Source organism: Akebia trifoliata, chromosome 11, assembly GCF_017979445.1.
Source record: "Akebia trifoliata isolate Shusen 1 chromosome 11, ASM1797944v1, whole genome shotgun sequence".
Lineage (NCBI taxonomy): Eukaryota > Viridiplantae > Streptophyta > Magnoliopsida > Ranunculales > Lardizabalaceae > Akebia > Akebia trifoliata.
Window position 1 is genome coordinate 44,414,992 of NC_141385.1, and position 12,699 is coordinate 44,427,690.

The 12,699-nt window shown below is 32.8% G+C and overlaps 1 protein-coding gene across 1 annotated transcript; it reads left to right on the forward strand.

The window, feature by feature from the left end:
• The first annotated feature begins 8,179 nt into the window (after positions 1–8,179).
• On the forward strand, positions 8,180–10,988 carry LOC147391956 (transcription factor MYB97-like). The gene is made up of 3 exons (XM_086417263.1): positions 8,180–8,864; positions 9,310–10,057; positions 10,597–10,988. Exons 1-3 carry the CDS (start codon positions 8,547–8,549, stop codon positions 10,869–10,871), a joined length of 1,341 nt encoding a protein of 446 aa, XP_086273389.1. The 5' UTR covers positions 8,180–8,546; the 3' UTR covers positions 10,872–10,988.
• Positions 10,989–12,699: the final 1,711 nt, after the last annotated feature.

The following is a 12,699-nucleotide window of genomic DNA, read 5'->3' on the forward strand; positions in this document are numbered from 1 at the left end:
TGGTTTTTGACTTTGGGATGAAGGAGGTTGACAGTTTTATTTTAAAAATAAGTAGTGTTTTAAAGATAAATTGTGTGACAATTTATTAATATAATTTAAATTTTCAGACATTCCATGATTATGGAGGGAATTAGAAAGTTCTCATCCAAGGAGTATGAATTTGGGTGCAATGCATTTGTTTACATAGGGTGGTGGGTCTATATAATAATATAAGAGAGTTACCATTGCCACACCAACTTTTACTAAAGTGGTGATTTATATAGGAATTGGTGTGGCATTAGTAAAAGTTGCTGTGGCAATAGGATCTTTCTAATATAAAATGATTAGGAGTTTTGGTGGTTGAGATCAATTATTGGTATTGAATAAGCGAATGCTCTTAATTCTTATAATGGGGTATGATATTTTGATTGAAAAAACACTTTTCTTACTAATTTAGTAAGATTTAAAATCTTACTAATGATCGGTTTGGTTGAACGGACTATCACATCGGCAATTCAACACCTCTAGATTTAGTGGAAAAACTCAGGTAAAAAAGAAGAAAACTTCAAAAAACAGTTTTTTTTAGCTTGATCCATGGTTTTGAAAATGGATGACTACTGAACTTCCATCGAAATCCCAAATTTAAAATAGAAATTCAATGGTGATTTTTATTTTTTTGGAATTCATTGAATTTTGTTCTTTATCATCTGATCATGCTTTTGGATGTCACAAGGGTAAGCTCAAGGACCCATAGTAAGATTTGAAATCTTACTAAGTTAGTAAGGCTAGTCTTCACTTTCAAACTACCATCGTCGTGCATTTTACTTCCTAATAAATTATACAATTGCAACATGGTTTGAAGAAATGTTTTAAAACTCGGATCGAAACATTGGCTCGGATCGGATTGGCTAATTTGGATTTACGAATCTTTATTGGTCGGGTTAATGATAAAAACCCATTTTACCGAAAAATGATTGACCCGTATGATTTAATTGACTGGACCGGTGACTCAACTGAGCTGGCTGGGTCAATGAATAGGATGATGGTCTGATTGCATGATTTAAATATGAATAATGCTGGAGTGACCTTAGGCTGGAACCTCGTATCACACTTGTTGAAGTGAAAATGCATGGGAGTCATAATTGCTTTTCATCGAGATACGAGTGAAAAACATCTATGATTGGTATCCACTTGGACTTCAACAAGTGCGATATGAGGTCATTCCGGCACCACTCTTTAAATATTTAATAATTAGATTTTAGATTTAAGAAATTGTTTTTATTTTTTTATTTTTTTTATACCTAATAAAAATAAACCTAGCAAAGTAACAAATTCCTTGGGAAGTTTATCTTTTACACTCCATCTACTCTCTTTGTAAAGATTACTTTATTTTATTTTATTTTGAAATTTGGAAGTTAAAACTTACAAATCGATCTTTCCATGACAAAGAATCCAAATTGAATCGTGCTAGAGTGACCTTAAGCTGTAACCTCACATGTATTATATATATGTAATGGTCATTATTTACTGTTTTATAATGTTATTTAAAACAATATAGATAAATAATTATATTAAACTTATGAAAAAAATTGGGAGCTTTTATTACCACACCAACTTCTACTTAGAGCCTCCCAAGATATATGTCAAATCTTTATTGGTGTCATATGAATTGGGTTGTTGGTGTGTCCATAGTAAAAAAAAAAAGTCTTGTTTAAAACACGTTTCGTACCTCTTAACAATTAAAAAAATAAAAATAAATAAATAAATAAACTTGACTTTTTTTTTTTTATGAAAAAAAAAAAAAAAACACATTTTAATGTTTTAAACACGACTTTTACATTTTAAACACTTTTTTTTTTATAAATAAAATAAAAAAACCAAAATAACACTATTCTCCGACTTGGTGACTATGTGTGACAATTCAATCTCTGTAAAATTATCAGTGTCCTTTTATTTACAAGTGAAAAAACAACCAAAATCATCCTTCAAAAACTTTATTTTTAATTATATGGTTTGGTATTTCAATTGGCCATGAATCCATCTATATCCCTATGTACACCATTCCTATCAAATCATCAATAATACTGATGATCATTTTATGATTTAACCTGTTTAGGTGGGCCCATTCAAACTTTATTTTTAGTGCTCCACATACTAAGCTACAATTTATGAATTTCAATCAATGTTCCCATGTTCGTAACTTCTACTCATCGAATTCTTGTTTTGCCATTAAAAAGGTATTGTGGGTAGAGTTATAGATGCCTAATGTTTGCTTAACTTGCACACCACCTCACAACTAACTATGTAAATGGGCCAGCTCGTGTTTGGGTCGGGCTTAGCAAAAAAGTTGGACTGAAGTTTAAAACCCATTTGGATTCGGACTTGGTACAGGGCCTATCAAGTTGGGTTTCATGTCGGGCTTGAAATTAGATTAAAAATAAATTTTATTTTATTTTATTATTATTATATTTTTTTTTTTTTGTGGAAGTTAAAGAGTTGTAATTAAACAATTTAGACGTGAATGTGTAGGCTCTAAACTTTTGTTGAAAGATTTAGATCTTTAACTTTTAGATAAAAGACTTCATTTTACTTGTAGTCCTTATTGGGTGGGGCTAGGTTTGAAACAATTAGTCCTTATTGGGTCTCAAATTCCTAGACCAAGCCCGGCCAGTGTAACTGTTGGGATGGGTTGGGCTGACAAGTTTGACCGGCCCGACCTAGAAATTTTCATATTATATAAATATTAAAAATTTAATTATGATATTTAATTTAAATCAGTGGGGGTTGGGACTAGGGATGCAATTTGGGCGGGCCAAACCTGACCCCACTGGGTTGAACCAGACCTTTGGTCAGGTCTGGGCATAGTTAGCTTGGGTTTGCACATAAAAAAAAATGTCTGACTCAAATCGGGTTGGGCTCAAGCATAAGTATCGGCTAACCCGATTTGTTCGACCGAAACTTAATGTGATTATAATTTAAAAATATTTTAAAATAAATAATTACTTCATTTTTTTTTTTTTTGTGTTTAACTGTAATACTGTATTGTCGTACAAAGATTATATTAAAACTTTAAATGTTTTCTTTTGTTGAAAATTACTATAAAAAAAAATTATTTTAGTTAATATTCTTATTCTTCTTTAAATTTGCTTATAATTTCATGTATATAAAATTGTGAAACACATTTATAAGACAAATAATTATGAGTCGTGATAATGTGACCACTGGGTGGATTACCATTTCGTGAGCTGAAAATGAGTTATTGACGATTTCGGCTAACTGTTCATTTGAATTACCAAAACGTGAATGACCACGTTTTCAGTATATAAAAAAAAATAGAACGGTAACGAATTTAGTTGTTTTAAAGTGACAATTTTGCAGATTTAAAATGACTATTTACAATTAGTCACTTTAAACCTCCGAATTGGTTATCGTTCACATTTTGGTAATTGAAATGAACAGTGAGCTGGAATCCTAAATTCATTAAAAGTTGATCATTTTTTCGGAAATGGATATTAATCTTAGTACTCAAAGTTAAAACAAGTGGTGCCTACACAATCTGTAGGAAAATGATGCTATTGTCCCTATGTTGAAGTTGTTTTAAATCCAATATTATTAAGAATGATTGTATAAGAAAATTGGTTCAATTCATATAAAATTGGATTATTTGAAAGGATTGTTGATTCAACAGTTACCTAAATGAAAATGTTGAAGTAATATTGACATTGACATCAACATCATTTCACGCATTGCTGACGTGAATGTGTGTATAAAATCATAGATGCTTTTCACTGAGATACGAGTGAGAAGAATCTATGGTTATGTGCACACCAATGTGTGAAACGATGTCAATTTCAATGCTACTCAAGCATTTTAAAGATAATTTTAATTTTTCTAACTCCACATTTTGGTGAATATTTGAAATACCTCTTATGATTTTAAGCTGAAGGCATGACCCCTTGATCTTGGTATCCTCTAATAGAACGGTGAAAATGACCTTAATGCCTACAACATGTTAGCCAAAATTCTTGATTTTTCTTCTCAAAACTAGGTTATCTTCAACCTATTGAATAATTTCCCCAAAATACTATCTATTTCAACTTTCAAACCTCAAGAACAAGATAAGATTTTTGAAAAGGTCGAAGAAGATGGAATTTTGAGTAGAAAAATCCTAAGTTTTCTAAAGAGGTTTAGGTGTGGTTGGAAACGGGTCTATTTTGGTCCGAAGACGGGGGCTAGAGATCCATTGAAGTGGTGTATGTAGGGGGCGTAGGCTCAAAAGCCACGCTCAACACCCTTATCGTATAATCCCCTCTCGTTAGCTAAACTGCCTTCTACGGAGTGGTGAGAAGCTACTAAGGAAGAAACAATTGAATGTGGGGAGGAAGCGCATTCAATCATTTTTTGGGTTGAAGAATCGACAAAAAGGAGGGGAAGAGATATCTAGACACAAAGAAACGAGTATCATCTAGAAGTCAGAATGAGCAAGTTCTCAAGTTTTAAAACACTTCTGTAAAAAGCCATGTCTAGTTAGACTACGGTTCTATGGGAATTCAAAACTCCCATTCAAGTTTCAGATTTCTAAATTTTCTGAAAGCAAACCCATTGTGATAAAAACAATATTTACAATCTTGCCGCTAAATACCTTCCCTTATTATATATATATTCAACAAAACTTGACGACGCTCACCCCCGATCAAAGTGATGGAAGCTACGCAGTTTTGAAGATAACGTATTCATGTAAGGGAAAGTTGACTCCCGTAAAGGTAAAACATTTATGTTTATTATATATGGGGGGTTGCTCTTATAAATCTTTTCTTTCTCATCCATTTGATCATGATCAAATTTGTAAGTTTAGTTGGGTATTGAGCATTTACCTGTAACTCTCCATTAGCATTAGTGCCAATGAAATTAGCAGCTTTTCAACCTCCGTTTGTTAGGTTCTTTTTTCGTCTCAACAAAGAGGAAAATAATCATATTGAAAATGCTCCCAAACTATCTCTTACTAAAAAGGGGGTAGGGGAAAGAAATTCATGGAATTGGCTTCAAATCAATAGTGTGCAAAACCACGCTTTGATCCTAACCCAAGGGATTAAAGAACATGTGACATAAGATTGAAAGATCCAAACTTTCCTCTTCAAAGTGGAAACGAACGTGGCCAAAACATATCAGAAAGTGTGGTCAACTAGTTAGCGCGCATAGGCTTTCGCTAACTAAGTTTTTCTTGTAGGAAATGCATATGAGCTACTATATTTTTTGCACGTGCAACCATCAAACTAGATACCAAAGCAAGGCTCGACGAAACAAAAAGTATGATGGTACGTTGTCCTTCCCTGAAATTTCATTTTCATGTTGGAGCAAGAACTAGCATGAAAGTCGGTCTGAATGCTAATAGTTATCCCCAAGGTTCAATGAATGAATGAAGCTATGATCCAGGTGTAGTGTAGTAAGGCTCCTCCCGCTCCCCTTTTTTTATGGGACAAATTGAAGGAATGACCCATTCGTTCAAAGGATAAGTTTTGCATAGCAAATAGAGTGTCGATATAGAGATCACACATACAATCCTTAAAAAGTATGCTAAGTGAATGCCCATAAGAGATCTCTTTTAAAAGCGAAAAGGAAAGAAAGCTACTGCTCTATTGCCTGACTTGCCCTAGCAAACCATGTCTCTCCATATGCTGGCTCAATTGAATCTCTGATAGAAGATGAGGTTGAAAAGACTAAAAATAATTTACCATTAAGGTTGAAGAACTTGAAGATAATAGCGTTCAATAATAATATCAAGGGCTTTTCATTAGAAGTTGAAAATTTGGGTATTTAAATCAATTTTCATTAGTCTATAAGAGAATACTGATGTCAAGATGCATGTCATCAACTTGAAAATACAGATGTTATCTTGAGGTAGGGGGACTTTATCCACCATATAAAACCAAATTACCTAATTGTTGTTTAAAACTCATTCTTTTACTAACAAATTGAGGTGTAATCTAAGAATTAATTAAATCTTGCTAAAGACTTTTCTAACTCTTTAATGTTGAAGAGTTATATTTCAATTAAATGGTAAAAGTAAAATAAAAATGGGGGTAATGTGAGTATTCAAATAGATTTTTAATAATACCCCTCCAATTTTATTATTTTCCTTTTTTACTCCCTTACTCTAAAGAGAATGCCTATGCCATAGGCACGGGTGAATTCTAGTTTATATCTATTCCTATAATACATATTCCATTGATACTTATCTCGAAGATAAAAACTCCAATATTGAATATTATATTTATGGGGAATGCTAACGTCCAAGACCCTATTTGGACGTTATCATTCTTCACCAAATTCTTTTTTAATAATACATTTATCCATTTTGTCTTGTAGTGAAAAAAGAAAGGACATGTTAGTCTTTTGCATAATAAATAAAATCGTACTGAAGTAAAATTGTGGGAGACATTGACTGGCGTGAATGCGTGGTAAAAGCATAGATATTTTTCATCGAGAAACAAGTGAGATCTTGATGAAAACATCTATGATTCTGTGCACACCAATGTCCCCCACGATGTCTGTCACAATGTTACTTACATTATTCTAATAAATAATTGTCTTTTACTTAATAAAAGTTATGAACATTTTAAATCCTTTGTTTGTAGTAAATATTTTGATAATCAATTGCTCCATAACAAATACATTTATTAAGAACATAATAAATATATTTATTATGTAAAATATTAACGTATATTTACCTTTTTCACTAGAAGATAAATTGAATAAGAGTATTATTGAAAAAAATAATATAATAGATCAACTCTTAAAATGATTATAAAAAAAAAGAGTAAGATAAAGTTATTAATTTGATCACAAAAATCCTAAGCTAACTTGTTAATTAGGGGGCTTGCTTGGACTATCTCCTTAATTGAAAAACATAACAAATCATAGAATCCTAACCATTGAAATACCATTTTGTATATTGTTGGACTTGATCATTAAAAAGATTCCAGCTGATCGGATGGTTGTGATTATCTCATTGGGTTGATTTATTATCCCAACAAATTTCTAAAAAGGACCCACATGGTAAGAAGGGAAAGTTTGAATTTCAAATTCAGAGATAACAAAGAACGAATGACTCTGTCAAAGATGTAATATTGAACTTCGGACTTTTTTTCAAGAAAAAAGCATGGTGTGTTTGGTGAACAGGTGAGCTTCTATTGACTTGACTTGACTTGACTTCATTTTTTTTTGAATGGTGACTTGACTTGACTTCACATCCTTATCTATAGCAGCAAATGAATTGGGTCGACCCATAATCCATTGAATCTGACTTTTAACAAATATGAAATATATATGTACATATAGTCCGATCATTTTAGAGAAAAGGTGGTCATAAGATCATATTTCTATTTCGATGATAAACACTTTCATTATTAAAAATTACAAAATTGATAATCTTAAAATATCAAATATTGGAAGAGTTGATATGAAGGACGATTCATATTTGATAATCTTACTAGATGATTTAAACTCGGATAATTTTTAAAGCCTAAAGTTATAATTAAGGGTGTCAGTGACTACAAATTTAATCAAAATTGATAAATGGTCTTGGTCCCCCTTTTTATTTTGGAATCAAATGGATTAAGAATCAAAACCATTTTTTTTTTTTTTGACATTTATGACTCTATTGATTTAAAAATGAAATCATAACCGATAAAAATTAGAATTGAGAAAAATTAATGGTTTTGATAACCGAGAGAAATTAAAGATTGAACTGGATCCAATCCATTGATAACCTTAATTACAATTAGGGTTCTCAATGGATCTGTCAGACCCGAAATTCGTCCGTTATGATCTGATAACTTTGGGTCTGGACCGATGGTTTGGATTCTGATTATATATTAGAAAATATATAAATTATATTATATTTTTGTTAAGATGTATAAAATTTATTTAGATTTTGTATATAAAATCTAATTTGGTCTGAACCAATTGTTAATAGATCGATCCTGGATCTTAATATTGGTTTTTGATAATAAAAAAACCTGATCTGATAGGGTACGATCCTTATTGGACCTTTACCAAATCAACCCCAATCTGATCCGAACCGATCCATTGACAGCCGTAGTTACAACCTAAGAAAATTAAAAATGAAAAGTATATGTTTGAAATTTGAAATCAAAGCATAAAATGAAAGAGGTGGAAAAATCAAAACTGCTGAGGAAGAAAACGCGTAAAAAACCCTAATAGTCTAGAATGAACGGTGAGGATTGACCAATGACTGCTAGATGAAAGCTTTGCAACCTCGAAATAGCTGGCCCTCTGAAGAAGCTCTTGTGGGTCCTACACGTCTCTAATTTCTAAGGAATATCTGAAGAACCCCACAGATAACAATCTTCAAAATCTCAATAAAACAGAGAAACTCTGTTTATCTTTCTCTCCATTTCTCTATTTTTCTTCCTCTCTCAGACTAATCTCTTGGAGTTTCTCAAAACCCAATCCGCCAATGTACAAAAGGCAGAAAACCCATAACAAGTACATCTTCAAATAGAGAAAAAAGTGTTGGGGTTTGGTTTTTGAGGGTAAGAAGGAAGATGCCCAACAATAGTGAAACAAAGACAAATGAAGCACCTTTGGTTCTTTGTGAGGGTGATGTGTTGTTGAAGAAAGGGCCATGGACAGCTGCAGAGGATGCTGTTCTTATAGAGTATGTGAAGAAGCATGGTGAGGGTAATTGGAATTCTGTTCAGAAGAATTCTGGACTATTTCGATGTGGTAAGAGTTGTCGTCTTCGTTGGGCTAATCATCTTCGGCCTAATCTCAAGAAGGGTTCTTTCTGTCCTGATGAAGAACATGTTATTATTGAACTTCATGCCAAATTCGGTAACAAATGGGCTCGAATGGCCTCTCTGGTATGTCATCTCCTCTCCTTCTTCATCTTTTTTAAAAGAAAAAAAATTATTATTATCTATCTGTTCAACCAATTTTTCTTTAATTTCTAGTTACCCTTAAATCCTTTATAACTGTTTCTGTTTTTCTGTTTGTCTCTGATTTTCTCCATTATTTTTTTCTTTCTAGTTTTATCTCTATGTGTTAATGTTTCTGCCCCTGTTTTGCTCTGTTCATTAATTACTTTTTTAAAAATAAAAAATAAAATTTTATTATTATCTATCTGTCTTTCAATCAATTTCTCAATTTCTAATTTCTTTGATTTCTAGTTAACTTTAAATCCTTAATAACTTTTTTCTCTATTTTTGTTTATTTCTGATTTGCTCCATTTTTTTTTCTACCTATGGGTTTCTGTCCCTGTATTCTTCTGTTCATTAATTACTTTTTATTTGGCAAATCTCTCTGAAGTTACCTGGGAGGACAGATAATGAGATCAAGAACTTCTGGAACACAAGAATAAAGCGGCGAAAACGAGCCGGGCTATCACCATACCCACAAGATTTACCTAAACAAGCAACCCATTTCCAATTTCACCAGCCCTTCAATTCTCCATCACCAATACTTCCAATTGAGCTCTCATCATCCCATCAATTGAAACCCAATTACGGGTATCCTCTTTCCTTATTCGATCCGATCACTATTCCTACCACGACCCCTCTCTTCACTCATCACAATAGTACCCTTTTTTCTCCTGTGCCTCCCGTTCACGAATTTAAGCACTTTGGGGGCAATGCTCCCCATATGCCACGTCTTCAGACACATCGATATGGCCTTAATCAATCGCCAATTCCCCAAAACCCTTTCAAACCCGATGATGGTCTGGTTTCTTTTGGTCCTTTTTTCTCCACAAAATTGGAGCTCCCTTCAAGCCAAATGCCCAAGCCAGCGGTCAACGCCGCTGCCTTTGGCAACCCCAATGATTATAACATTCTCATGCCGTTGACACGCGATGATAGCAAGCCATTAGATGCTCTTTTGCAGGAGAATCAAGTTATCTTGGGTTGTCAAGATTCAAAGATAGAAGGAAATTTCAGATTAAATGGATCGATCATCGATGCTCCACCATATAGTTCTTTTTTCGGGGAGAGCCTTGATACGATACCTCTAGGATCTGCGAGTCAGTGGGATGATTTGAACCCCACGCATTGTTCCGTTGGTGAGTTCTTCTGATTCTTGGTTTTACGATTACTTTGAGTCCTCTCACATGGCAGATTCAACTGATTTTAGAATATCATGAAAAGTATTTCCTTGTGATGAATTAGTTCAACTTGTTATAATTTATATCAATCTTCCATGATTCTAAATTGAACTCTTTTTTATTTATTTTTTATTTCATAATCTCTTTGATTTTATTTTTTTTCTTATTGTTTATTTCTCTCCTCATCATGGAATGTTTTTGTTCCTGTTCTATATGTTCTCTTTCTTTGAACTTCTAACTTGAAGCTCATTTAACTAACCAAATCTATCAATTTGTATGATCAATTAACCTTTTTTTTCTTTGATGGGTAGTAACCAATTAACCATTATCATTCCATAAACACTATTAAAATATCTCATTTATCAGAATCTCTTCTCATCAGTCCTCTTTTGTAATAATTGTTACTGTTGTAAAAATGTGACACTCAAATACATTCTTCCCTTTTGTTTGAATCCTAGATACATAAAAAATGGAGTTTTCTTCTTTGATTCATGCAGGGATGAAGAGAAAGAAAGAACCCGAGGACGAGTTCTATTCGATGGAGGATGAGTTGGCGAGCCTGCTTGATATCATCCCATCTAACGTGTCAATTCCTGAGTTGGGGTACAGCAACTGTGGCGAGACCTCCAATGGGCAATCCTCAGCTGTGACAGAGGACGACATTGGCCTTGAAATGCAGCAACTAATATCATCCTTGCCACCAGTTAGCACCACCACGACGGATCACGACTGGAGTCTCGGTGCATGGAACAACATGCCTGGGATCTTCTAAGCCTATTTAATCAGTTTTATTGATCTTTTTTTAAGGTACACTTGGGAGTTGAGAATGATTTGTTTGAAACAATTGAGAAGATTATATTATAATATATTAGTTTGCTTATTCATTAAAGTCTGGATTTGATTTGTAATTTTCAATTGTATTATGAAAGTCATTATATTATTAGAGGATTGAAATTATGAGTGTAAAACCCTATATTGAATTGTGAAACTAATAAAACTAAAATAAAATATATATATAAAAAAAAAATGTGAATGTGGTATACATGGTTTAAAATCTCATCTCGAGGAAATGTTTCAATTAAGAGAATAATCAAGATGATCTCGACTGAAACATTCTTAAATACTTAAAAGACAAATTTATGAAAATCTGTAACATTTCAGAAATATTCAATGTTTTTAGATCAATGTATTATTTCAGCCTTGATCAAAATCGGAATGTCTCGATGGAGTTTTAAACCATGGTATTATATGTATTTTTCATATCTAAGCGCTTGACCACTAGCTGCGGCAATAATAAGTTGAAGCTTGGATGGTTGTCTTATAAACTTTTTTCCTTGAAAATATTTTCTAAAAGAAATTGTTTTCTTTTTTAAAAATTTTAAAGAATTTTCAACATAATAAACTTATTTATAAAAATGCTTTTCAAATTAAATTTCCTAAAATGCCATTTAGGGCTATTTTTTTTCCTTCAAAAGTTTTCAAGAAGCATGAAGGTTGCATGACTAAAGGGTAAAAAGGTGTCCATGGTTCCATGCAGAATACATGCAATGATTAGGGCACACCCATCACTTTAAGCCATTAAACAAATGAGCTTCACATCACCCTTGTGTTCCTTCAATTCTCTTTTCTCTCTCTCTCTCTCTCTCTCTCTCTCCACATGTGGGAATCTTCTCAAATTTCTAATTTTGTTCTAAATGTAGCAGAGATAGGTATAGTGCCCTATAAGAGCAAAGTACTTCATTTTTGTGGTACTGAGTAGAATCATGAGACCAAAAAAGATGGATTGGACCTACTAACTTACCCACTGGGATGATTCTAACTGCCTTCGACCAGAAAAATCAAATTTTTTTTTTTTTTTTTTTGCGCTTAAAACTAACATATTCCCCTACTTTTGGATAGTACTGATGTATGTCATCAGTTTCTCTCCATTGCCCTACTAACTATTATTGCTCTAAGCTAAAGTAAGTGTTTTGGAGACTTAATTTAGAGAATTGCTATTGCCCCTCCAACTTTTACTAATGCCACATTAATTCCTATGTAAATCACTAAAGAATTGCACACCGTTGGTGTGTCGTTAGAAAAAGCTGGCGCAGCAATAGTAGCACTCTTATTTCTTAAAACTATTTTCAATGGATTTATCTGTCTATATTTATCATACAAAGTAGATGAAAACCCCTCCAAACTCAAAAAGTGTTACAATTGTGCCTTGGTGAAATTATTGGGGGTAGAATGGATTGTATATGAAGAGTGACTTGTAAACTTGTTTTAGAGTTTCTATAAGGGATATTTTCAGTTTTACTGAGCGAGTGAGATCAAGATATTGTAAGCTGGTTTTCCATAGAAATAATGAAAGAATCTCATCATCGTCCGTGGACATATGCAATCTTGTCAATCCATGTAAATTCATTTGTCATATTCTCTTTATTTTATTTTGCATTTTTTGATTGGTTTCGATGTTTCTCACGCCAATTTTCTACTCTTTTGTGTTTCAACCTTAATCCTTTTGGAGAACCTTTTGCCCACTAAGGTTTACTTTTCTTGATAACAGCTAATGCAACTCAATTATACATGTCTTTGGAAAACAACCCACTTTGCTAATT

Coding starts and splice junctions, on each gene's coding strand:
- LOC147391956 (XM_086417263.1), top strand. CDS start 8,547: ATGCCCAACAATAGTGAAACAAAGACAAATGAAGCACCTTTGGTTCTT. Junction 8,865..9,309: donor GGGCTCGAATGGCCTCTCTG/GTATGTCATCTC, acceptor ATCTCTCTGAAG/TTACCTGGGAGGACAGATAA. Junction 10,058..10,596: donor CCCCACGCATTGTTCCGTTG/GTGAGTTCTTCT, acceptor TGATTCATGCAG/GGATGAAGAGAAAGAAAGAA.